Source organism: Primulina eburnea, chromosome 11 (genome assembly GCF_022965805.1).
Source record: "Primulina eburnea isolate SZY01 chromosome 11, ASM2296580v1, whole genome shotgun sequence".
NCBI classification, from domain to species: Eukaryota; Viridiplantae; Streptophyta; class Magnoliopsida; order Lamiales; family Gesneriaceae; genus Primulina; species Primulina eburnea.
In genome coordinates, this window is record NC_133111.1 from 37250577 (window position 1) to 37278117 (window position 27541).

General features: G+C 35.7%; 3 protein-coding genes across 4 annotated transcripts; all 3 read left to right on the plus strand.

Annotated features, from left to right (window-relative positions):
* Positions 1-4441: 4441 nt before the first annotated feature.
* On the plus strand, positions 4442-6978 carry LOC140805748 (uncharacterized GPI-anchored protein At4g28100). Its single transcript, XM_073162039.1, has 2 exons — positions 4442-5106; positions 6543-6978. Exons 1-2 carry the CDS (start codon positions 4480-4482, stop codon positions 6885-6887), a joined length of 972 nt encoding a protein of 323 aa, XP_073018140.1. The 5' UTR covers positions 4442-4479; the 3' UTR covers positions 6888-6978.
* A 2719-nt stretch (positions 6979-9697) lies between these two features.
* Positions 9698-18858, plus strand: LOC140805747 (actin-interacting protein 1-2). 2 transcript variants are annotated; one of them, XM_073162038.1, is made up of 6 exons: positions 9698-10189; positions 11373-11538; positions 12618-12800; positions 13999-14421; positions 17017-17424; positions 18074-18382. In XM_073162038.1, the coding sequence occupies exons 1-6, from the start codon at positions 9708-9710 to the stop codon at positions 18146-18148; spliced, it is 1737 nt and encodes a 578-aa protein (XP_073018139.1). In that variant the 5' UTR covers positions 9698-9707; the 3' UTR covers positions 18149-18382. The 2 variants fall into 2 exon arrangements, with proteins under 2 accessions (XP_073018139.1, XP_073018138.1); XM_073162037.1 differs by lacking the exon at positions 18074-18382 and adding an exon at positions 18409-18858 and having other exon boundaries at positions 9700-10189.
* Positions 18859-19446: 588 nt separating this feature from the next.
* On the plus strand, positions 19447-26892 carry LOC140805749 (uncharacterized). Its single transcript, XM_073162040.1, has 11 exons — positions 19447-19930; positions 20231-20742; positions 21083-21282; positions 22091-22261; positions 23452-23766; positions 25154-25312; positions 25396-25545; positions 25660-25860; positions 25970-26011; positions 26086-26346; positions 26427-26892. The coding sequence occupies exons 1-10, from the start codon at positions 19567-19569 to the stop codon at positions 26162-26164; spliced, it is 2193 nt and encodes a 730-aa protein (XP_073018141.1). The 5' UTR covers positions 19447-19566; the 3' UTR covers positions 26165-26346; positions 26427-26892.
* Positions 26893-27541: the final 649 nt, after the last annotated feature.

Sequence of the window (27541 nt, forward strand, 5' to 3'; positions counted from 1 at the left end):
TAAACCTAATCACTTACCACTCCCTATCAGCCGACACCCACCTTTCAGACATATTCTCTCGGTTTTTGTAGCACCTCTCCAAGAAAGAATTCGGCTGTCAAAGTTTCTTGCAGCAAAGCTTCTCCCGGCGCCTCCTACCTCTCGTTCTTGATCCTCAATCGTCTAAGGCACGCATTGTATCATCCTTTATGCATCATACACGTTATATATATGTTGTTATATGTTTGTCCATTCATGAAATTCTCGATCCAGCAACTGTACATGAGGATTTATTGGTTTTGCCTTGTTCCATGCATCTCTACGAGCACCACTCACGTTTTCTGGATTTGTGCAAGGGACCGCTGTTTTGTTGAAGTTAAGGGAACGAACAGGAGGGTAGAGCAAAGTTGTGAAGCTGGCACAAAGTTTGGACAGATTTGAGAGAGGGCCGAGAAGTGTAGGAGTGAAGGGCTTTCTCGTTTGGGATAGTGATCGGGATTTACGTATGATTTATTGCAGCCGCATTTCTCTTTGGTTTGGCTTAGTTTAGGAGGTCCTTATGGTCTTAAGGAGGAGATTTAAAGGTTGGACAGGTGGTGGGATTAGAGGGGACCGAAAGGTGCGTGAGATTGGGGGCCATGTGTTGTAAGGTGAATATAGAATAGATGAGTCGAGAGTTTTGTTCCATTTTAGAGGTTGCAGCCGAAGATTGTTGAGGCTGTATTATAGTATTAGGGACCTTTTAGTATTTTTAAGACTATGGTAAAAGGTTGAGGGATGTTTTCGGTGGAGAAGGGCCAGCACAAAGATTTAGAGGGGTGAATGATGGTTACGTGTCTTGTTGGGGGAAATTAGAGTCCAACGACTTGCTGGTTCATCGGCCGTTAGTTTTAGGGGCTTGAGGTGGAAGTTTTAGGAGCTTTATAGTGTGTGTAAGATGTGTTAAAAAGTAAGGAAAAATTTGGTTGTGTTTCGAGTCGATTCAGATTAAAATCGGGACCCTTGGTCCAAGTTTTAAAATGAATCGATTAAGTTTTGTTTTAAGCTCGAATTTACGTCTAGGGAAGCTTTTAATAATGTTTTGGGATATTTTAAGGAGTTTGGTGAGCCTTCGGGTCAATTTTAGAGGTCCAGGGGTAAAACGAAATTTTTGGATTCCCAGGGGCAAAATGGTCATTTTGCACCCGGGGTGAGATTTTGGTCCTGGCAGCGCCCTGAGCACAAATTTATGATATTTTAAATGTTTATGCATCATGATCACGATTTTAAGATTTTATGAAGATATACGTCGCATGCTTGGATTTAAGAAAAATTGCATTTATTCATGATTTTTATAAGTGATGAAAATGGTAATGTTTTGAATGATGAGAATTAGTTGTGGCTATCGAAGTATATGTAAATGTTTAAGATGTATATGTAAATGATGATGATGATGATGATGAGGCCTAGGCACAGTGGATGGTAATCCTGTCACTGATGTCCGACAGTCGCCCGGTACCGCGGTTCTATGTATGATGGATCCATCATAAATGATGATGTACGATAGTCACCTCTAATGAACTGAATTCACCAAAGGAAATGATAAATGATAAACGATGAAAGATGAACGATGAATGATGAAAGATGATTAACGATGAGCTGTTTTGACACGTCATGATTTTATACGACACGATTATGTTACGTTTTTAAAGTTGAAAGTTATGTTGAGTATGATATTTTTCACTGTTGTGTGCTACGTATATGTATTTGCTATTAACGGTGCAGGTGTGTTGAGTCTTTAGACTCACTAGGCGTGTGTGATGCAGGTGAGTGACTGGAGGTGCTGGACTCTGAGTAAGCGGGACTGGTGGGCGACACGACCCGATGACCTATGATTTTTCCGTACATCAAGATTTATGATTTTTGAGATGATATGATTATTTTTCACTCTGTTTTATTTTACAGTAGATGTTAAGATTTTACTCCGCTTCATTTTATTGGTAAATGTTGATGCTTATTTTCAAACGATGATTTTAAGAAGGATTGTTTGCATGGATTTATTTAAATGTTTCCTAAAAAAAAATAAATTATTTCTGCATTTTAAATGAGTAGATGTTTCATATATATACATACACACACGCATATAAATATATACACGTGTATATATATACACACGCATGTATATATACACGCATATATATATACACGTGTGTTGTGTATATATATATGCGTGTGTATATATATATATATATATATATATATATATATATATATATATATTTGTTTGTGTATATATATGTATCTATATATTTGTATATATGTATGTATTTAATAAACATTTAACATTAATTTAATGCATTTAAATTGAGGGTAATTAAGTCATTTGTAATATATTGTATCATTACATTAAAAGTATCACACTTCTTACAAAGGATGCTTTCATTCTTCTCAAAATTTATTTATCAAGGGTCCATGATAATATAATGGGCTTTTTAAAAGGGTACCAAACATGGGATAAGGGGGATTATTTATCAATCACACTCTTATCTCATGTACCAAACAATGCCATAGTATAAAAAAACTGGGACAAAGACAGTGATGAATAAATACAAGCAAGGGGAAAATAAAAAAAATATAGGAGCTCCAATGCCATGTGAGTTGTTCTATATTATGCCTTAAATGTCACGGCCCACACCCCCTCCTCCCTCACGAGTAGAATAGGAAGCATGTATATGTTAACTAATTTCAATATTATAACAAAACTATTTATTAAATTAGAGTTATAAATGCATTACTTGATTATAACATTTTCTAAATTGAAAGTTGGTCAGAAGATCCTGTATATATTCTATCCTTTAAAATTGATTACGATTGAGAATGCAACTAAAGTTTAAATTATAATATAAAAAAGAAGATCATGAGTTAATAAGATGAAATGATATTTTCGTTGATGTAAGACTTTTTGGGTAAAGTCCAAAAACAAATTAATAATATGTTTATGATTAAAGTTGACAATATCATACAATTGTGGAAATATGTGACTTCCGTTGTACAATAAGTGATATCAGAACCATGGTCTAGATCGATGCGTGTTGGTTGAATCATCGGATTCTTAAACGAATGAAGTGAGGGTTCACAGTAAAAATCTTTGATAAGCTCTCGAGATAGATGATGCTCCCGACATTTCATGTAAGGCGTGCGCCCAACGCAGTGAAGACGAGTGACCTTGATTGAAGGACGGATAAGGCTTGGGGGAGGTCCATCCCATGAGAATAATAGTGGAACTTTGTTTGATGACATGAAATAAAATAAAACTTCCTCCAAATCTGGTGAACCTTCATTTTATTATTACTTTTGGCAAATATCTATGAGCTTGTAAAACGTTTTGTGTCGCCAATTATAACAAAAACAAATCTTTATTTCAATTTATGGTTAACAAATAAATTTCTAAATGTGTTGTCGGATACTATAAGTTGATTTAGTAAATATAAAATATATAGAATAAATGCATGTGACTTATTACATTTTAAAAGGGTTTGATTTAAATAAAGAGTTCAAACCAAATTATACTGGTTCGATATTAACTCTAAATTCATTATATATTTTTTAGTTAGGTAACTAAATTTTTTATCATCATTTATGTATTACTATTTTTTTTATTTACTTAAAATGTTAATTAAATCATTTAATTTTAAATCGATGGCAGCTACCATTATTCCAAGATCAGGTTTACACATTATTATTATTATTATTATATAACAAAAATCTCGTGATACCATTTATTGTGAACCGTTGTGAGATTCTGTCATTAATTGGCAGAAGACGACATTCTTTAATTTGATTTAATGATCTATTTATATTTTACGTAAATCAGACAAAAAATACTCGGACTCAATATTGTGAAATTTGGATATATATATATGTTCTTGTTGTTATCTTAATAAATTTGTTATTTTTCCCAGTGAATTAATAAAAGTGATGCTTTATTCCACGTTAAATATTGAGAATTTATCCGACTCATGATATTTATACTAGGAGTAAGTCTTATGTGAGACCGTCTCACGGATCTTAATCTGTGAGACAGATCAATCCTACCCATATTCACAATAAAAAATAATATCCTTAGCATAAAAAAATAATACTTTTTCATGGATAACCCAAATAAGATATTCGTCTCACAAATACGACCCGTGAGACCGTCTCACACAAATTTTTGTCTTATACTAGTAGTGTCGTTATCCACTCAACACATGACATAGATACTAAAGAGATAAATCGTGATCATTGACTCAACCACAATTATATAGATGAGTGATCATGATTCATCATTCAGCACACATATTATATGTTAAATATACTATGGTACTATCTATATGATTAATTTTTTTTAAAATATATATTTTATTATTATTTTTCACATTTTTATTACCGAATAAGACAATTATACGACTGTAAAAATAAAGTTATTTTTAAGAAATCACACACACACATACACACACACTCCTACACACCTACACAGGCATGTCTCCACACATGATCAGCATCCTCCTCTTCTCCACTTTCCTTTTCACCTCATCCTCACTACCCAACCCGGAACCGGCCACCCAGACACTACTACCCACCCCTCCCGCCACCATTCCCGCCTTCCCCGAACAATCCGACGCGGCCGGATGCCCCTTGGACCTGCCGGAGGCTCTCTTCCGCAGCATCAAATCCGCGTGCGGATCCAAGTCCCGCTCGGGTCAGCTCCACCGCACACGGTGCTGCCCGGTATTGGCCGCCTGGCTCTACTCCGCCTACTCCAGAACCGCATTAAGATCGGTTAAAGAGAAGCCGCAGCAGCAGCAGCAGACGCCGGAGTATGAGATGCCGGTGCTCCCGGATGATTCGGAGACCTGCGTGAACTCCCTGGAGAAGGCGCTGGCGAACAGGGGAATAGAACTGGGCAGGCCCAACGAGACGTGCGACGTCGTTTACTGCTACTGCGGCGTAAGGCTGCACCCGTTCAGCTGCCCGGAAGCATTCTCGGTGGATTGGCGTGGGAAATTAGTGGGTAGCGAGAATGTGAAGAAACTGGAAAGAGATTGCGTGAACAACGGATTTCCAGGCCTCGGCGGATGCTCAAAGTGCCTCCATAGCCTTTATTCGGTACGTTTTCGGAACTCCCATCATTTTTCTTGCTTTTTCCACACACTCATTAAACGCACTAAAATGTGTGGATATGCGTGAAAGTTCGCTTTTGGTCTCCAAACACACAACACAACACCCATTCCTTTAACAAGTCCTCTTTCTTGTTCATCTTATGAATTATAAATAAATTGCCTGATTTACTTTATCACTGATTTTGAGATTACGATGAATTACCAAAGATGGGTAACTTGACTTCGAGCTCGATTTGATAAGTTTAATGAATAATCTCGAATGAGTTTTTTATCGAGCCGATTCGAGTCGAGTTCATGAGTAACTCGCGAATGACTTGGTTCATTCCCGTCCATAATTATGGGATATGCTCGTTTTCCTATTTTTTTGGGACCGATGATATAGTATTAAATTAAAATGTTAATTTTTTTTTTTATAGAAAAATTAAAGGGAATTTTCCAAACAAGTGCGGCAATTATCTATCCTCCATTGAACGTGGCTCTCCTGTTAACATTTTGACCTCTTTTGTTTCTTATAAATTTAATGCTAATTTAAATTTTTAAAAAATTAATATGCCCCTTTTTAATTGTATCAATTGGCGTATTTTCTATGGAGTAAATAAATATATAGGGGGAAATAGTGAAAAATTATTACAAAAGGTTAAAGCCTGCCCTTGGCATTTTGCTGGATGTGGTCCTATAGTTGTCCTTTTATTTCCATGTTACTTGTCTACTCATGTTTTAAATATATAGACTCTATTATTTGTTCCTTATTATTAAAACTTAAAAGTTAAAACTGTCCTGTATTTTGGGCAGGGATGACAATGGGACTGGGGGCATATTTGTCATCTCTAACCTCGTCCCCAAATTTCATCATCATCCTCATATCCACTCCAATCTCTACTCTCTTAACCCAAAACCACGGGGATCAAATTCTCATCTCTGTTCTCATCTCCGTTTCAAAAATATTAATGGAACAAGTCAAAGACGAGTTTGATGATTTTCTCAAATCAAAATTTATTATTATATATTAATATATTAGTGATAATATTATTATTAAAATTAATAATAATATTATTTTATTATTAATATTACTTTCGGACGGGTTCGCGGATATGATAGTAATCTTATATCTGTCCCGAACTACTTTGGAGATTTTAAAAAATACTCGAACCCAAACCCGAAAAAATCAGGGTTTCGGGTTTTTCCTGAGGGACTCCAAATTTGTGGAGAAAGTTGTCATCCCTAATTTTGGGTATCAAAGATACTATTTCTTTATCTATCTGATTTTCTTTTCAAAATAAAACTGGAATTTTGAGTTTCAAGTATTTGCATCGGTTATGATAAACAACTAAACAAGTAGTGTCAATGGTAAAAATGATATATAGCCATTATGTGTTAGAGCAGAAGGTAAACGATGTATAAAGTTTTCATACTTCTATGCAGCTTAATGGAGATAAGGCTAGAGGAACAAACAAAACTGAGAGGACAAGCAAAATGCATAGCCGGGATTGCCAGCTGATGGGTTTAACTTGGCTTCTCCATAAAGACCGGTCTGCGTACATACATACGGTATCAGCCGTTTTGAGGGCTCTCATGATGAACACTGAGGATTCTGTGGATCCAACTTTTTGCAACCTTAACAGCGATGACATGCCACTCGCAGTCGATTCTTCGGAGATCGATGATAGTCAATCTTCGTCAAATATACTGGTAGTACGCCTGATTCATTTCCTCCTACTGTTTTCTTTGTTGCACGCGATCATTTCCCTCCCAATCATTCGATATTAGTTGGTTAGTTGTTAGTTCTTTGTCATGTGAGATTGTGAACCTTGTTCATTCTTGTTTTTCAAGTTTATATTCTATGTTACTTGTTGATTTAGACGTCTTGGTATTTGCCATGCATGTAAATAGAATTCAGGAATGGCCTGAACGTCAACGTTTCTTCTTGCTGTTGAAGAAGGGTCAGAAAACAAAAACAAAACCGCCATAGAATAGCATCTTCTACATGTCAATCATAGCAACTATAATAAGTCGACATAAGTGTCACGAGACAAGAACCTCGCATCCTCTAGATATCAGCATAAGAATATCACAATCTGTGTCTCACTAGAAGTTCAGATTTGAATTTGGTATCATTCCGACAGGAGGTTGATCCAGCTAATTGAGAAGTCGTAACCTACGTCGAATTGGAGGTGGATGGTTGTAAATTTGACAGATGATAAGTTTGTTCTGCCTTTAACAATAACTGCGAGTACAACTGATTCATGAGGATGACTAGTTGACCTACAACAAAAGAAACATCATCAGAAAAATTATTTAGAAAAAAGGTTCTAAAACATGTGCTAAAAAACAACCTTCAACCATGCAAATTCTATATGTCATTCCTCATTGTTACCGCGCTCTTTTCTTCGGTCTGCTCGCCTGAGAAATTAAAATAAACATTTTGTTCTACAATGAATCAAATATGTATAAATTTTTAGTTTGTTTATTTTTATAGTACCTGTAGTTTTTCTCTAGTCAATGTTTTCTTCCGATGCGACGAACATGATCGGAGGATATCGACGCTGTCGTTCCTATTAAACCATATGATTCTTCTACTGTTATGAGGACTGAGAGTACTGATCACCCATAAAACTGGTACCAACAACTGTCGCTAAAACTAGAGACAATTTATACAAACATCATTGAGTGAAGCCATGGTCTTCATTAGACGGTACAAAAATGTCCGCTTCTAAAATGAAACGCTGATTGTAGCCACATGATTATTTCAAGTTGTTTTAAATCGTCTATAATTATTTTTTTCGCAGTAAATATGAGCATTTTTCTTGTGGAATTTCTCTAATTTATCATGTATACGACCTAAAGTTTTCAAATATTGCCGATGGCTCGTAGCCCATCTGGCACAAAAGTCTCGAATTTGAGATGAAGTCTCGAGTTCGAGATTCAACTGCAACAAATTCTCTTTCCTTGAAAAAATTTGAAGTATTGACATTTAGCTATTTGATATCAGTGCTTATTGAACGAAAAATACCCATTAATTTTGATATGCATATATGTCGGGAGAGATTTATGTCACTGTACCACTATAAAATTGACAAAACTTTGTCTCAATAAAAGTTAAAAGTAATCGGGGAATCGCTATAATTAATATTAGGGATGTAATCGAGTCGAGCCGAGCCGAACTCTTGAATGTTTGAGCTTGGTTCGTTTATAATCGAGCCGAGCTCGAGCTTTATTTAACGAATATATGCATGTCTCAATAGATTATTCAAGCATTTATCGAGCCTAAACAAGCTTCATAAATATGAATTATACATTTAAATTTTCATTAAATTAATTAAAAAGTAAATTATATGTTTAAAGAAAAATATATTATTCTTATTAAAATTTGTAAATTTATTATAATAAATAAATTTAATAGATTTTTCTATATATTTCATAAATAATATGCAAAATCAATAAATCAAATATCAAAATTATTATTTTTTCATCTAAAAGATTACTCATGAACTTACCAACGAACATGTTCACGAGCTAACGAGCCGAATACTGTAAAGCTTGAGTTTGGTTTGTTTATTTTAACGAGCCTCATTAAACGAGCTCAAACGAGCTTTTATCGAATCGAGCTTCGAATAGCTCACAAACAGTTTGGTTCGTTTACATCCCTAATTAATATTATCGTTATATTGTGATCGGAAACACCAACTTATTTTTTTTGCACTTGAGATTATAAAATAAATCATACAAGGAAGAAGTCTTGGATTAACATTTTATCAACGCTGTGAATCTTCGGAATTTCAACAAGGCGAGGTGCTATAAATTACTTTGGTGCTATCATCTGAAGTTTGGTGTATAGACGTACAATGGTATTTTAAACATTTTGTATTATTTTCAAAATGAAGTTCAAATGAATTGTAGTATGTTTTCTAATCTATGATTAATCGACCATATTGTCTCCCCCTAATTAAAAAAGCAAAATAAAATTTTCAAATGATTTGTAGTATGTTTTCTAATCTGTGATTAATCAACCATATTGTCTTCCCCTGATTAAAAAAGCAAAATAAAATTTCGAACACATAAGATCGAGTGTTTTTCACTTTATCAAAAGCTCATATAATTGATATCAGAACCGATGTCATGAATTCGATTCTCATTGATTGCATTTAGTAAAGTAGCAAACATTTAGTGCTACATATTTTAATTTAAAATAATAAATAATTTTTTAGTATAAAAAATAATTTTTTTTATGAATAACTTAAATAAAAAATTTGTTTCATAAATTTAATATGTGAGTTTCACTTAATATTTGATGAGTATGTCTTTAGTGAGACGGTCTTACGAATCTTTATCTGTGAGACGGATCAAACACAGTGAAATTCACAATAAAAAGTAATACTCTTAGTATAAAAATAATATTTTTTCATTGATGATTCAAATAAGAGATTCGTCTCACAAAATACCATCTGTGAGACCGTCTCACATAAGTTTTTGCTATAATTGGTCTAGCACATTTTTACTAAATTATTAATAATAATAATAATAATAATAATAATAATAATTTTTTTTTTTTGAAATGAACGTGGCAGTCTGGAGTCATCTCCCGAAGGAATGATTGATAGATTACATGGCTTCCACGAGACAGATTTCCTATTACTCATTTATTCACAGACATCTCATCTCCGACATCAAACCTCAGCAATGGCGCAGTTAGCAGAGACCTACGCCTGTGTGCCGTCGACGGAGCGGGGACGGGGAATCCTCATCTCAGGCAACCCGAAATCCAACTCAATCCTCTACTGCAATGGGCGATCCGTCATCATTCGATATCTGGATCGTCCACTGGAGGTGCAGGTGTACGGGGAGCACGCGTACCCGGCGACGGTTGCGAGGTACTCCCCCAACGGTGAGTGGATCGCGTCGGCGGACGTGTCGGGCGTGGTGCGGATCTGGGGGTCTCGCAATGAATTCGTGTTGAAGAAGGAATTCCGGGTGCTTTCTGGGCGAATCGACGATCTTCAGTGGTCCCCCGATAGTCAGCGTATTGTCGCATCTGGTGATGGCAAGGGCAAGTCCTTTGTGCGCGCTTTCATGTGAGCTTCCACGCTGTTACACTACGTGTCTTTTGTCTGTACCGAATTTGCAAAACATCTTTGTATTGGATTGAAGAAAGCTTTTACACTATGCCCCAAAAAAAGAGCTTTCACGCTCAGTGTGCTAGCCTATGTAGTTTTTCTTTGTATGGACCGAGTTTGTGTAGGTGATTTCATTTGTAAAAGGTGACAGTTTTAAGCTCCAAAACTCCTTTTTAATTAGTTTTGTAGTAGCAACCTAGGCAATAACTGTTCAGCGGAGGCCGATATTTATAGTGTGTGGGATGGCGCTTTTTATTAGATATAAAACCACCGATGGATTGTGGTGGTGGGTCCAAGATTTTTGTTGAGGGGGAATTTTAAAATGTTTTAGGAGGCAAAACTTGTATTTTCATCAAACAATACATGAACTTAGAGCTTTAATTTTTTCCTCAAGCCCCCTATAAGTACTGTTGTATTCATCAGCTCAGCCTGGAATCATAGAGGCTTTATGATCCGTTTACTTTGCCAATCTTGTATGAAGTTACTCTTTCCAGTTTTGTGTATTTTTTTTGCATCTTGTATGAAGGCAACTAAAGATGTACTCACGTACACAATTCATCTCACAGTTGTTTTCGAAACTAGAGAAAGTGGCCTACTTCTGTTTTTAATTCGTCTAGAGTTAACTTATAATTGTATCTAGGATCTACTAAATCAAGTTTGTATCTCATTCTTTAATCAATGTTTCTTATTGGGAAACCACTGGATACAAATGCATATAATTACATTATATACACATGTATGTGTACATTTGTGTGTAATTAATATATGTATAGTCGTATACACACACACACATATTATTGTAGAATTTTTTTTATGTATCAAAAACTAATTATGAACTCCATATCCCAGTCATTTTTTCTTTAAAAAAATTGGTTAACCTCTTTAACGAACTAACTTCAAATTTAGGAATTTCTAATAACGATCAACCATGCCTTGGAAGGCTTGGTTAACCTAGCCAAATTTGCTCTACATACCCCGTGTCGCAAGATTCTAGAATAATATAAGCATTCTTTCCTTTTATGATAATAGTGCCTTTTGATTTGTTTTTTTTTTTCAATGTAAAGGAATCATGGAACTTCTGCATTGTAGTTCCATGACATCAATTTGCAGAATTCTTTCGCCTGACAAGTTTAATTTGCAGGTGGGACTCAGGAACCAATGTTGGAGAATTTGATGGACATTCAAGAAGAGTTTTAAGTTGCACCTTTAAGCCAACAAGACCTTTTCGGATTGTGACATGTGGAGAGGATTTCTTGGTTAACTTTTATGAAGGACCTCCATTTAAGTTTAAGCTATCACACAGGCATGTCTCTCATTACTACTACTTCACTGAATTGGAGCCAATCATGATCCCTAGATTTCTGAAATAAAGATAAACAAACAAAACTTTGAACATGATTTTATATCCATTCAGGAGCTCTTTGATTTCTATTTCTCCATATGAACCATATGATGATGCCTTACCTAGTTGTTCAATAGCTTGATATCCTCCACCATAGCCATTATTTCCCTTTGAATCTACTATACATTGAATTTTAGAACTTCGATAACTAGCATATTACATTGAAATATCATTCCATCCACTATCGTTGTTGTTATGGATAAACAGATGCAAATTTTGTTTCTTATTGGATTATAAGATGTAATATTACCTTCTCTAGTTTACGTTTTGAAAGTTATGTTGGATCTCAACTTTCGTTTGCCTAATCCTATTAAACACTCAAAGTAAGTCTGCTCTTTTGTAAGAGCAAGTTGCAAATGGAAGTGGTTTGTTTTTGCTAATCTCTGTAAAATCTAGTCACCTCCCACTCCCATAGATTCCAGCCATATGGCTTTACAAGTTGGCATCCCTCTTAGTGCATATCAATTTCTCAGCAACCCATAACAATTGACCACTTCTGATGTAGGAGATTCATCATCCATGCTGTAATCACTATCCTGACAATGTGTTCAGCTATCTATACCTCACCTTGAACAGATCTTTTCCCTTAATGCATGATAATTTATACCCCTTCTGTTCCTACATTCATGTGACAATATAGTTCCTTTTCCTTCTTATTAGTACATGAGACCAGAGTTTGTGTCTTTTTACTGTTTCCCGAAAGAAAGTTGATTATCTAAATTCAAAGACTTTCTAAATCTAAAAGTTGGAAACTAACAAAGCATGTGGTAGTTATCATCTCTTACTGTTAATAGCTTACAAATAAATGTAGGGGATGGCATTGTCATTCAGTCCAATGAAATTAGAGTAGTTGCTTTATCAAGTATTAAAGGATGGACAGAGTTGGTTCCTATAAAATGTAGGATTTTATTTTTAGCATCTTACTTTGGGGCCTCATTTTATCTGTTTGATCATTATTAAATATCTATGTTGGCCTGCAGGGAGCACTCAAACTTTGTAAATTGCGTTCGTTTTTCTCCAGATGGGACGAAATGTATTACTGTAAGCTCTGACAAAAAGGGTTTGCTATATGATGCCAAAACTGGAGAAATAGTCGGAGAGTTGTCTTCTGAGAATGGTCACAAAGGCAGCATATATGCTGTTAGTTGGAGTCCTGACAGTAAAAATGTAAGAGCAATAAATTCAATCATAGGAAAAAGCATGATGTTGCCTGCACTCTCTTATTATTATAACAAAGATTCTTTCGAAGGAAAAGGAACATGAATTTCAACATTTGATTTGCAATAGAACTAAAGTGCAATTTTTACTGTCACTGTTGATATTGGTGCAATTTTTTAAATAAATTATATACTTTCAAAATAAGGGTTAGACAAGCTTTATGTTTTTTGGGTTTAAAGCTGGATAATCTGTTGAGAGCATCACTTTGCTATGAAGATAGAGTATGTTTCTTTGTTAGCTTTGTCAATGAGATAAGAATGGAAAATTTGGTGGACTGACAGTTGTTTTTTAAAACTTTATGCAACAAAACTAGAGGATGTGATATCTTGCAGGCATTGGAGACTTAGCAACCTCTGTGCTGATACTGTTTCGATGGACCCACAATGAGAAATTTTCAACTATAATGCTGGATGTACTTTCTTCCAAAAAGCTTATGTCATATTCCTGGATATCAAATTTGGGGAATGATTAATTCCCTTATTTTTATATCTTTTGTGTATGTTTTTATTCAACTTTCAAATTCCATGAAAGATCCTTCTTAAAAAATGACTAAGACTCAATATTTTTGTAATATCCTATATTTAGTTTGACAATCTCCACTCTCTCTCTCTCTCTCTCTCTCTCTCTCTCTCTCTCTCTCTACGTGCATGTGATTGTATAGAGACTGCCTCTTTGTGTGCATCTTGAGTGCACCTGGATATTTTGTGCAAGTCCGCATTATAGTGGGAGTGTAGGAGACAGGGGGTAGATGACATTCAATGGAAGTGGCCCTGGAAGAAAGAGTAAAAACTGCTTAAGGAGACGATGGGACCAAGATTGGATTGGTTACTTTGAAGCTTTGAAAAGTTATTATTTGATTAGTGACAATGAACTACTGATTGTATGTGCATGCTGAAAACAGGTGCAGAATTCAACCACGTGGCTGTATTCTGTTTTACTTTCATATTCTCTGCATGTTATGGATTACTGAATAATATGGTGATGGAGGTTTGAATCTTAATTGTTAGGTATTGTTGGAGAAATTCGTCTAACTGGATATACTTATTCAGCATTACAAATTATGTTGCATATGTTACTCCTGAAGTTTTACCACACATCATCATCTTTTATCTGCTTGGAGGTACTGACTTTTGGAACCAAATTTCAGGTGTTGACAGTGTCCGCAGATAAGTCTGCCAAAGTATGGGAAATATCCGAGGATAATAATGGGAAGGTGACGAAAACATTGGATTGCCCTGGTTCTGGAGGAGTAGATGACATGCTAGTTGGATGTCTTTGGCAGAATGACTTCATTGTCACGGTTTCTCTTGGTGGCTCTATATTCTTATACTCAGCTAGTGATCTTGACAAAGCTCCATTAGCATTATCTGGGCATATGAAGAATGTTAATTCACTTGCAGTTCCGAAAAGTGAGCCCAAATGTTTATTATCTTGCAGCTATGATGGGTTAATAATTAAGTGGGTTCAAGGTATTGGATACCACGGAAAATTAGAAAGGAAGGTGATTTCACAAATCAAATGTTTTGCTGCTGTGGAGGAAGAAATTGTGTCATCCGGATTTGACAATAAGGTTAGCAAATAATTGACCACTTTGCATACTTATATTATTTTAAATTTCTTTTCGGTTGAACCGTGGGTTTTTTTTTTAAAATTGCTTTTCTGTTAGATACTCTAGCTACCTAACTATCATGGTGCCATAGGTTAAATCGTGGGTTTTTTTAATTAATAAAAAAATTTCAAAATTATTGTGAATTGAGGATTTTTGCAAAATATTGCAAGACTCCCCTAGTGTTTGCTGAATTTGTATGGTCCGCCAAAGCACATGGAAGAAGCTGCAATGTGCAACTTTTTTTCCTGTCTGCTTCCGCTACACGCGTAAATGCACGCTGTAAAATTTTTTGTTTCTTATTTTTTTTAAAAAAAAAAATATTTGGGGTCACACCCCTTATTTTATAAAAACTCAATTATGTAACGACACATTATATTTTCTTGAGTGTTTGGTTTAATATAACATCATAATTTTGCACCCTATTGGCCACAATTCAAGAATCTTGCATTCCAAAATTCAAGAATCTTGCTTTCCAAAGTTCAAGATATTTGCAAATCTTGCTCATTGGATAATATTGAAATTATCTAAGGTTTTAAAATTATTCGATATCAATTCATTTGTTATTATTATTATTCCAATTTTTTTATTAATCATATTACTAGTAAAAAATAAAAATTTTACTTTAGAAAAATGGGACGTGGAGCCACGTACCAAAATTTATATATTTTGCATGCACATACCTTTCTTTCATTATGTTATAAATTAATCCACCATATATTATTTTAAAAAAGAAAAATGAAACAAAATCATTGACTACTTACTTTACTGTAAATAATTTTTTTAAAAAATATATTAATTATTTTTATTAATTACAATGCTTTACATATTTGAAAAAATGATTAGCTCCGATCAGTCGCAGAATCATTTGGCGCTGATTAGGTCGAGGTCAACGAATAAACTATAAACATAAAGTATTTGAGTTGGAGCTGAAGTTCACTAATTTGAAAGATAAATCACCTTAAATGGTGAGCTGGACAACCATTTCTTTCATAAAAGAAATTCTTTGTTTTTAAAATATAAGGTGATTTATCTTTCAAAAAAGTGTGTGCTCTTTTTTTATATATAAAAAAATCCATCATTTATTTTAATTTGAGTTGATTTAGTTTTCGAACAATAAAGAAATATATGTATTGTGTTGACACAGTTATTTTTTTAATTATTTTTTACTAATAATATGACTGATAAAAATAATAATAATATTTGGAATGCTAATAATGCGTTGATTTAGTTTTCGAAAAAATAAAGAGAAGTATGTATGTGTGTTGACACACTTATTTTTTTTACTAATAATATGACTAATAAATAATAATAATAATAATAATATTTATAAATGGATAGATATTGATAAATTTAAAACCTTAGATAATTTCAAAATTATGCATGAGCAAGATTTGCAAATATCTTAAATTTTGTACGCAAAATTCTTGAATTGTGTACGAAGTGATGTATCTACTTGACGTTTGATCTTTTATCTAAAGTTTATTTATTTTTAAGTAGAAATCTTGAATTGTGACCAATATACTTGAGTGACCGATGCGAAATTGCGATGCAATATTTAAACCAAACATTTCAAAATAAAATATGTGTCATTACATAATTGAGTTTTTTTTTAAAAAAATAAGTTACGTAGCCCCAAGTCTCTTTTTTTTTTAAAGAAAAAAGTATAAAATATGTAAAAAATTTCACCAAAACGTGCAGCCGTTGCTTCGAAAAATAGAAAAAAGATGCACATTGCAACGTGCTCCATGTGCTTTGGCAGACCATGCAAAATAATTAGCAGGTTCCGTCGACGCTAGAGGAGTATTTTTGTAAAACTCCCCAGTTCACATTAATTTTGAAATTTTGTTTTTTAAATAATTTTTTCAATAAAAAATCCGCTGAACCGCCTATGGGCCATGATTTACTTTCTACATGTTTTAACTCTTTCTGAGTTTAAGAATGATGAATACGTGTTTCTGAGTTTAAGAATGATGAATAAGTGTTGATGTTCGATGTAAGATATGTGCCTGCATGCCCTCTTCTATTTGATCTTCAATACTACATTTTGCAAAACTTTTATCAGGATGTTTTCATGTTTCAAGTTGATGTTTAAATTCATGTTTCCATGTTTAACCTGGGGTAGGGGGAGGGGGGAGTGTTAGAAATGGAATAACACAAGCCAGACCATGTAAATCACGTGTTACGTTCTGTGGTCCTCTTCACAATGTTTTTGCTAGTTTAAATTTCAACATTAGTACTAATCTTGGCCATTGTTGGCTTTGTTCTTATCATTTATAACTTAATATGAAAAACGTACAAAAAAAAACTTGATATGAAAAACTGGGATTAGCGCTCTTAATAACAAAAAATTATGTTCATTTTAGAATTCTCTACCAGCAATGCCTACAGCTGTTATTACTATGTTAATACTTGTTCTTTTTTATGAGAACTTATTGCACGTAAACATGGTAGGCACCAAGGAAAAATACGAAATTATGCCATGTATATATTATTTTAACGGAAAAATTATGGTGCTTCAGGTTTAATGCTTTCTTTTATTTATTTTTATCCTCAAAGGTTTGGAGAGTTCCTCTCCATGGAGATCATTGTGGAGATGCAGAATGCATTGATATTGGCCATCAGCCGAAGGATTTGAGTGTTTCCCTTCTTTCTCCCGATCTTGCATTGGTTTCAATTGATACCGGTGTAATCATGCTCCGTGGTGCGAAAATTGTCTCCACCGTTGACCTTGGTTTTACTGTGGCAGCATGCACAATTGCTCCTGATGGAAATGAAGCAATTGTGGGTGGTGAGGATGGAAAGCTGCATGTATATTCTGTCACTGGTGATACACTGAAAGAAGAGGCTGTACTTGAGAAGCATCGTGGAGCTATCACTGCCATTCGTTATTCTCCAGATGTTTCCATGTTTTCATCTGTAGATGCTAACCGAGAAGCTGTTGTCTGGAATTGTGCTTCCCGAGAGGTGCAATTCATCGCTTTTACTCTTTCTCGTTGTGTTCAAAGTATGCAAGTGTTAAAAAGAAATTCACTAATCGCTGATGCAAGGTTGTGAAAACTATGATTGTGAAGTTTGTTTTAATGTGATATGCATCTCGAATTATGGTCACTTACTTTATCTGGTGTTTGACACAATGAACAACATTTCTTATGACTGGTACCTTACAATGGAAATAGTTGTTTTCTGTGAACTGGATATGGATAAGTATTCCTGTAATGGACTAACAGCGGTAGGCTTTTAACTTCAGTTTTTTCTGTAAAAGTTGACATACAACAGGCCGTTGTATCATTTTTGGAAAATACAAAGTGTAATTTCAGGATAAAGAGAAGGCATAATGAAGACACCTATATAACTTCGCAAGCGATATAAAGGTTCAATTTATCTTATGAACTGGAAGTATATGTCGCTCTATATTTTCCTTTGTACACGAAACAATATCTATCCTTACTATGTTCCTGTTAGCAGTTTTTCCATTAAAGTGTGAATTATATCTTTAATGCACAAGTTGGAATGCATGTACAATTGCTGGTATTCCTCGGAAAGTTACGGTGTCTTGCAGATAAATATGTCTTTACTCACTTTTTACTCGCTTTTCCTCTTCATGTAATTATAGTTTCTGAAGGATCGAGAGTCTAGGACTGAGTGCTCGGTTTTACAATTGTCGTCGGAACCAGTATCACAAGTTTGATTCCTTGATAGAGACGTGGAGTGATCGCAGATACATGAAATGCTAAGCCTTTCTAGACAAAACTTGCTCTCCATTATCTTATCTGGTAGCAATCTGAATGTAACATTTAGGTTTTTGTACAGTTTGCTGGACTCTAGGTCCTAAAGTTTTCATGTGAATATTACATACGCCCATGTTTAAAACTTAACCAAGTTGATTTACAATAAAATGGAATTCCTGCCTCCTGACTTCTCCCCATCTTGGTCTTGCTTCTTTTCCAGGTAAAGCTTAAAAATATGCTATACCACACAGCCCGAATAAACTGCTTGGCTTGGTCTCCTGATAGCAGCATGGTTGCCACTGGATCACTTGATACGTGTGTGATCATTTACGAAGTAGACAAGCCAGCATCAAGTCGAATAACTATCAAGGGAGCTCATTTGGGTGGAGTCTATGGATTAGTTTTCACGGATGACCACCACGTTGTTAGCTCTGGTGAGGATGCTTGTATTCGGGTGTGGAAGGTTACAACAGAGTGAGGCAAAAACTTTGCTACCCCTTCTCTTTCTATTTTTGGTTTTCTGTAAATTAATCATGGATGTGGATTATGAGTGGTTTCTTGCCTTATTTTGATATTTTGGTGGACACTCCAAGGGTTTGAATCCCTATCATCCCTTTGGCCATTTATGTGTGATTATGACAATTTTCTTGATTCTAATATCATTATTTAATCACATCGTATAAACTTTTTTCAAACAACGCAAAAAACTTGCTCCAGAAAGATGTATGTTTCAGATCGTGTTTATGCAAAATAGATAGGTGCCGTTTGGATTTTGAGTTAATTCAGATGTCCCTTTGTAGAATTTTTTAATAGAATTTTGGAATTTCAAAAGTTGATCGATTAAAGAGAAGATAAATCGTAATTATTATTATTATAAAATTAAAAATTCAAATTTTTTTAATGTAAAAATTAAATTAGAAGCTTAATAATTTTTTATAAAAATTGTAGGAATAATCTTCCACCAGTTGAAAATATAGTAACTTATTTTAATGAGATCAATGATTAAAATAATTAGTGAACATAACAATTAGAAATAAAACTTAATTTACGAACAAGACATAATTCAAGTCGATTAAACTATTTCGAACGTTGTCTAAACTATCATAATGTTATTAGTTGTTGTATTCGTGTCACATTTTAATAAAATACATGAAAAAATTATTGATTAAAAAAATATCAATTAGTTTGGAAATAAAATTGGAAGCTAAATGTCATAAATAATAACCTAATTTCAATTGTATTTCTACATCCGTTGCCGCCAATGCCATAGCCCTTCTTCAACTTTAGGTTGTTTTTCCTCTTAAAAGGGAAAAAAAAAAAAAAAAAAAACCCAATCTTGGCATTTAACTCCCGATTTCACCATCCCAAATTTGCTAAGATGCATTCCTCAGACGAAGAATTATCCGATTCCGACGACGGTTTCAACGCGGATATGGAAGCTCTAAGGAGGGCTTGTCAGATAACCGGCAGCAACCCCATGGGCAACAATCTTCAACTGACCTCCAACTCTGGGGGCGCCGCAGGCATAAGTTCCTCGTCGGATGCTGAATCTGACGGAGATCATGACCTAGAATTGGTGCGCAACATTGAGAAACGCTTCGCGATCCCTTCGGATATGGAGGAGCTTGTGACGCAAAAACCTTTGTGTGTACTACCACCTGACTGGTCAGACGCAGATGATTGTGATGAGGATTATGAAACCCTTCGTGCTATTCAAAGGCGTTTCGCTGCCTACAGTGACGGTTAGTTGAACATTTTATTCCTTTTCTTTTTGCGTGGCAAGATCAACTGCATTTGGATTATGTGAAGTCGATATTTGGTCTTTGAAAGGATTTTTAGCTACTAGAGGCAAACATCTTTGTTTGAAATGTAAATTCTTTGATCATCTCCGAATTCACTTTGAAAGCTTGTTGCAATTTGAATGAGGCAAACTGTTGTTCAATTTACTCTCTATCTTTTGTACCGTAATCCACAAATGACCTACTTTTAGTTTGATTTGTTTAAAACTTATAACTTACTCTTATTTGCATTATGAGGTATAGGTGGCTTGAAAGACAATATAGAGGATGTTTTGCAAAGACCTGTGCAGGTGGGTATAATAGATTCAGAAAAGGTATCTTCCAATAGCTTGTTTGGTGATAGAACTAATGCTCGAGAAGGATTTCTCAATTGTGTAGATTCAAGTGAACCTACTGCCCAGAAGCCAGTAGGATGTGATGATGACAGTGGAATACAGTCTTTTGACTTAGTTGAATTGGGTGGGCCAGGACCTGATGATGCTGCTGGATTTCAACGCAATGGCTCTAACTTCCCAAAATCTGCTCTGACATTTGTTGATGCTATTAAGAAGAATAGATCTTACCAGAAATTTATACGATGTAAGATGATGCAGATAGAAGCTAGAATGGAAGAACTTAAAAAGCTGACAGAACGTGTCAAAATACTAAAAGACTTTCATGTCGCTTGCAAAAAGAGGACTGGGAGAGCTTTGTCACGGAAAAAGGATGCTCGTTTGCAGTTGATATCAGCGCCAAAGTTAAGGGCGAACTCAAAGGTCTTTCTGCTTTCATCATGGATTTACTCTTCATTGCAACATCATCTATGTTTAAACGGAACTTGTGTTTATTTTTCTCTTTTAGGAGTTTGGTGGGGCTGGGAGTTGGGTCTATGTTTGGTGTTATTTTACTTTCCTCTAGGGTTCTTTGGTGGCCAATCGTACAATATATTGTGTCACAGGTGGATAATGCCTGGTGTCCTTGTTTACTACTAATTTGCTAATTGTTTTATCTATATGATACTGGAAACAGTGTTTTTCGTTAGTTTGTCTTCATTTTTGGGATTTTGTTATTGTTTTGTCCAAATTTAATGTTCAACTGCAAATTTTAATTCTATAGTTCAATGAGAAGAAGATCTCAGCCTTGTATAAGGGACCTCCGGAGAATATTCACGTTTCTAGCTATAGGGAGACAATGGCAACACTTCCAGATTCAATGAGTGGGGAGAAGTGGTCAAAGGAAGAAAAGGAAAATCTTGGGAAGGGTGTGAAACAACAATTTCAGGGAATATTGCTTCAGCGATCTGTTGAACTGTTCAGGTTTGTTTCTTATAGCGCACATGATGATTATGTGCGCATATGCTTATGTAATGCACATTTAACCTTTTTTAAATTTCAAGAAGACTTTGATTGCATGGTCTGGGGTGCTAATACCTTTAGCAATGGTTAGCCATCCTTGGTATTTTGTTCCAGTCGTTCATTGTACGATATCACCTGGATGGACATGAGAAAAGTTTGGATCTAAAATGGTCTTATTTGAGCTGAAGAAAAGTATATAAGATGTAAATGTTCTTAGATTTTCTTTTCGTCAAACTTTCACAGTGTTATTTAGACCAACTCCAAGTCATGTATCTTAGCTGAAGAGAGTGCTCCATTATTTTTTTTTTTTGGATACTCAGTTTATTTCTTGCTATTTTTGAACCAATTTTTGTGGAAGCTTTTGTTCGTATTTGTTACATTTTTCTTTCATAGAAGTATAGAACCTTTGCATCTGAGTAATGGTAAAATACACGTGCGAGAAATGTCTATAAGAACAGAAAATGAACACTGAAAGAAAGCAAAGAATCTGAATTTCAAGCCACTCCTTAAATTTTTTATGAGGATGCTGTTAGTGGGAACCAATTGCCTAAGATAAAACTAGTTTGAAAGTTTTCGTGAAGTAGTTGGTGTATAATTTTGTTGGAGAAGATGCAGTGAGATGTGTGAGAACTTGCTGAGACAAAGAGATAACATTTCTACAACGACTGAGTATGAGATTGTGCCATAATTAGACTCATTGCCCACGGCAAACTTTTATGATTATAGAGTTGCATTTGCTTTTCCTTGTTAACTTGATTATCATTTGCAGCTGTATAGATGGATCTTCTGGAGATTCTAATAACATTGACGACATCATATCATCAATTAAAGATCTTGACTTCAACCCTGAGAGAGTTAGATTGTTCTTGCCAAAGGTCAATTGGGAACAGCTGGCTGCGATGTATGTTCCCAGTCGTTCTGGGGCGGAATGTCAGGCAAGGTAAGATGTTGATTTTTATAGTTGCTTAAATGGTTAGCTTTTATGATACTTTTTGCTGCATATACCGTTGGAGTCCTTGCTTTAAGTTGCTGGTTCATATTTTTACTCGAATGCTCTATGGCACTAAAAAGGAACGACAAAATAAATAGAAGGGAAAACTGGCTGAAATGAAATGTGAAATAATTATTAAATGAATCTGTGGATGTCCTCGTATTCCTGTCACATTGGTGTATGGTGTGATAATTTTGTCAAATTACAAAAATAAGTGCATAATACTTGTGGTTCTGTACTTTTAGCACGTCTTGTTTGCAGTGTTCTAAATGGCGGTCGAGGCGGCCGCCTACCGACCGCACCGCCTATGCATGAGGCGGGTGTCGAGGGGTGTCGAGGCGGGTCGAGGGGTGTCAAGGCGGGTCGAGGAAGGTCGAGGCGACGAGTAGGCGGGTCGAGGCGGCGAACAGGCGGTCGAGGCAGTAGTCAACAATTTTAAAAACCTAGTCAACAATTCTTAAAACTTAGTCAACAATTTTAAAAACCAAGTCAAAGTCAATTAATTTTAAATATTAGGACTATTTAAAGGTCTTACTTGGAGAATGGTAATGAAGGCCTCGGGAGCGGATGAAGTGCTACATCCATTGAGGAGTGCAAGGAACATCCCCATTAGAGAACTTAATGAATATTTAGAAAAATCGGAGGAGGAGAAAGAAGAAAATGTTGATTGAGTCCGATGATGAGAGGATAATGGATGTAGTAGATGGTGCATATGTAGATGATTTGGAAGATTAGTTATGTTTAATCTACTACTTGTTCTAATGATGGATAATTGATTGAAACTTTGAAAGTTTAAACTTAGTTTTTTGGTAAAAAAAAATATTACTTCGTTAGCATAATAACATTAATATAATGATGAATTTTTATTAATTGCACGTTATCTAGATGATAATATATTTTGTGCTTAAACATTATTTAATTGCACATTTTACATAAAAATGATAATATTGCATGATTATCTATAAAAAATTACTTTAAAAAATCCAACCGCCTAGGCACCGCCTGGGCGGCCGAGGCGGTAGGCGGTCACCGACCGCCTAGCCACCGCCTCCCGCCATTTACAACCTTGCTTGTTTGATGTGAGAGTGAAAAGATGGATTTTACTACTTAGTATCAATATTTCACTGTCATATTGGCAGGTTTCTGAACTATGAAGACCCCTTAGTTAATCATAATCCATGGGCTGCAATGGAGGACAAGAATCTTTTGCATATTGTCCAACAAAAGGGACTAAATAACTGGATTGATATTGCTGTTTTGCTGGGAACAAACAGGACACCTTTTCAGTGTTTAGCACGTTACCAGAGGAGTCTTAATGCTTCAATACTCAAAAGAGAGTGGACCAAGGTGGAGGATGATCAGCTTCGTGATGCTGTTGAAACTTTTGGTGAGAGTAATTGGCAACTCGTCGCATCTGTGATGGAAGGAAGGACTGGTGCCCAGTGTTCTAATAGGTCAGTTATCATGCTCAAAGATGACTTAATGGTTTTTAAGCTTCTGTTAAATTGCCGGGGTATTATATTAGATGTTGGAAATGGAATGCAGTTTGTGATAAGGTGGTGATAATGTGATATTAAACTTGCATATCCCCATCCAATATTACATATCCTTACACTTGCATATCCCCATCCAATATTACATATCCTTACCCTTGAAATATTGAAGTGACACTACACTTGCTATATAAAGGAGTTGCACTACGCTTGCTCTGTTCTTTTTGGGCACTGAACCTCAAACCTTTACTCATAATTTTTTTCATTACAGAAACCGTACTGGATTTTTTCGTTTATTTATGTTGATTTTATAATCACTCCATATTTTTCCGTACATCATGAAAGAAAGAATTTATTTTCTTATGGGCTTGTATAGCATGTCTTGAATAAGTCAGAATTAGCTTAGGTGCATTTTTAGGACGGGCTGATGTTTGTTTCCATTGCTTTGAGGTTGGTGTCACACAAGATGACCAGATGCTTAATGAAGGGAAAAATTGATATCTGTATTGTTTGACAGTAGTTTGAAAGCTTTTAAGATGCAGTTACTTGCTATCCTCTTAGTTACTGTGGTAAGAACACAAGTATTGCTGGCATTTTTACATTTATTGGACTAAGGACCTATCATTTGTGAATCAAATTAAAGGACATTGGTCACAGGCCAAAGTGTATGATGTGTCACATAAACAGCAATCTGCACTTTTATATGTTCAGACTGAAATACGACAAAAATTTCCAAAAACAGAACTATCTGCTTAAGGTTCTCCATATTTGTTTGTATAATAGGCTACTGCCTCTTCAAAGTGTAAAGTATTTCTCATTTTTTAGAAGAATTTGATGTTTAATTTTATGAGAGAGGTGAAAGGCGATGAAGGTCGAGCTCTTGCCCTAAGTAATGTGTGTGACATGGGGCAGGAGTTTGACCTTTACTTCTTCCTAGATATTCTATATCCTCATTGTGGCAAGGGGGTTACGCTTGTTCAGTCTTCTAATCATCAGCACACTTTTTCTAGTGCCTGACGCGCACTGATCATACTATATCCTCATTGTGGCAAGGGGATTACGCTTATTCAGTCTTCTAATCATCAGCACACTTTTTCTAGTGCCTGACGCTTACTAATCATACTATAGGCTGTGGTCTACAGCCTTTTTCTGGGGCAGCACAAGTTAAACCAACTCTTTAGTTTTAACACCACCTAGTAAATCCTTAAGGACCTTAACCAACCCTATCCTTGTTAAAATTGGAAAGCAAATCTTGTCGGTTTTACTGTAAAATGTCTATAAATTTAGGTCTTATGGTATTAGTGAAATGGTATATCAAAAATAAGTTAACATCTTGTCATAAGTGCAGATGGCTGAAGACGCTTCACCCAGCCAGGAAAAGGGTTGGGAAATGGACAGCAGAGGAAGACAAGAGGATGAAAATTGCTGTGACGCTTTTTGGTCCGAAAACATGGAAGAAAGTAGCCCGGTGTGTTCCTGGCAGGACACAGGTGCAGTGCAGAGAAAGGTATTTTTTTCCTTTTTGAATGGATATTTTTCCCAATTAATTTGATACTTGTGTAAATGCAGAAGGAATTGTTCAATTTGCAGATGGGTCAATTGCTTAGATCCTTCCTTGAATATGGCTGGATGGTCTGTAGAAGAAGATTCAAAATTGGAAGCTGCCATTGCAGAGTACGGATATTGTTGGTCGAAGGTTGCTGCATGTGTTCCCCCTCGTACTGATAATCAGTGTCGCAGGTTTGAATTACTTGTGGGGCTGGTTGAGTGGATTCCTCATTGAAGTTGTGTCATATATTTGCATCCTAATCTCATCTCTTGTGGTTTTCACTACTATTTAATGATACTTATTAGGAGGTGGAAGGTATTGTTTCCACATGAAGTGCCTCTCCTTCAAGCGGCTAGAGAGATACAAAAGGCTGCATTAATATCAAATTTTGTTGATCGGGAGTCCGAACGACCTACCCTTGGACCTAATGACTTTCTACTGCCAGAAACTAATTTACTTACTGGCTCCAAAAATTTTGTGGCTTCTCAGAGAAAAAATAGATCTAGGTACAATTATTGAGGCGTTACTTTTCGTAGCATTTTTTCCTACCGCAAAGAAGTCCAGTAGTTTGTTTGTACATTTTGAAAACGATTCTTTTTCTTTGAACATGCGCAGGGGGAGCGAGGGTTGTGAACACATTGAAAAAGATGCTTCTAGGTGTGCCCAGTATTCTTAGTTTGCTCGTTTTCATTTCTTGGAACATATGATGATGTGTTATTTTCTTTGGACAGAATTGCAGCTACCATTTCCAATGCCACTGAGACTGGTTTGGATGACGTTCCGAGGTTAACATATGGCAGTGAATTTTAGAATATGCATCGAAGACCTGTCTCAAGGAAGGGAACGACTGCCAAGCAAAAGACCATTCCTTTATCAGAGAGTTGTTTGTCACCTTGGACAGATGGTATGGCCAATGGTAAGGCGATGAGAGAATCTGCTTTGCATTATAACAATCCTAATAGGTCACCTGGACTGGAAGGGAAGAGATCACGGTATGCTTTATTGTTATCGATATGTATGCTATTTCAGTTATTTCATTACTAGCTTACCATAATTTTATCTGCATATTTAGAGGAGATTCCGCAGATGGTTTCCCTAGATCTACTGCAATATGTAACAGAAAGAGAGTGATTGAACGAGGTTCAAATGAAGGTGAGGATTTTGTTCCAGTGGAAGAATGCTCATTACGTCTCACATATTCCAATTTGCAGAGGGTCACTGTGGGTACTGATGCCTCCCAAAGTATCAGGCTTCCAAAATTACGGTCAAGGAGGTCTGTCAATCCAAGGAGGTCTGTCAAATCGCATGTCGACGGGCTGGAGACTCCAAGTGAAGTGGAAATGCCTGTTGGGGATGCAGCCGTTTTGAAGAGGCAAGAGGAAACCAAAGAGGGGAAAATAGGAACCAATGCTGCTGATGATCATCCTTTCCCTGACTCGATGTCTTTAAAGGGAATTATGAACAAAATCAGGACTGCAAACGTATATAAAGCTAGAAAAAAGAGGACAGAGAATCAAGAAACAGTAACAGGTGGTGAATGTGTAGCTCTGGCTATTGGTGGTGAGAGTGCTTCTTCATCCCCTCGGCCTGCAGAGGTGAATTTATCAGGCATATCATATCCATTCGTGGAAGAAAAATCACCCCTAATCTGCATTCTACGAGAGACAATGCTTATCTGGAGGTATTGAAGGAATTTGACGATTATGTCATATCTTCTGAAATGTGCAACGAGCTGCAGAATGCAGAATTTTTATCACATCACTCTACACTGGCAAAATTTTCAAAGCCGTGTATTGTGGGAATGGACAATGGTTGTCTGGTGAAGGACACAAAAGTTGGAATTCTAAGCGCAGAACATAGCGTTTCCAGCAAGTTTTAAAAAACACAATGTCTTTCCACTGAGTTATCAGAAATGGAAGAGGAGATGGAAGAAAATTTCCATGGTGAGCCAGCTTATGTTTATGATTTTACAAAGTGTACAGAAATTTTGAAATTAGTTGCAGTCAGATGAGGAAATACTCAGCGCCGCCTCGAGCGAGACAAAGTGAATTGAAGCAGAGAAAAACGAATGCTCCATAAGGATTGCAAAATGTGATTCTTTTTTGTAGGAGAAAAAAGATTGGTCGTATTGGTATAAAATTTTGTTTTGAGGTTTCATTTGTATAATTTTATACTGACATTTTTGCG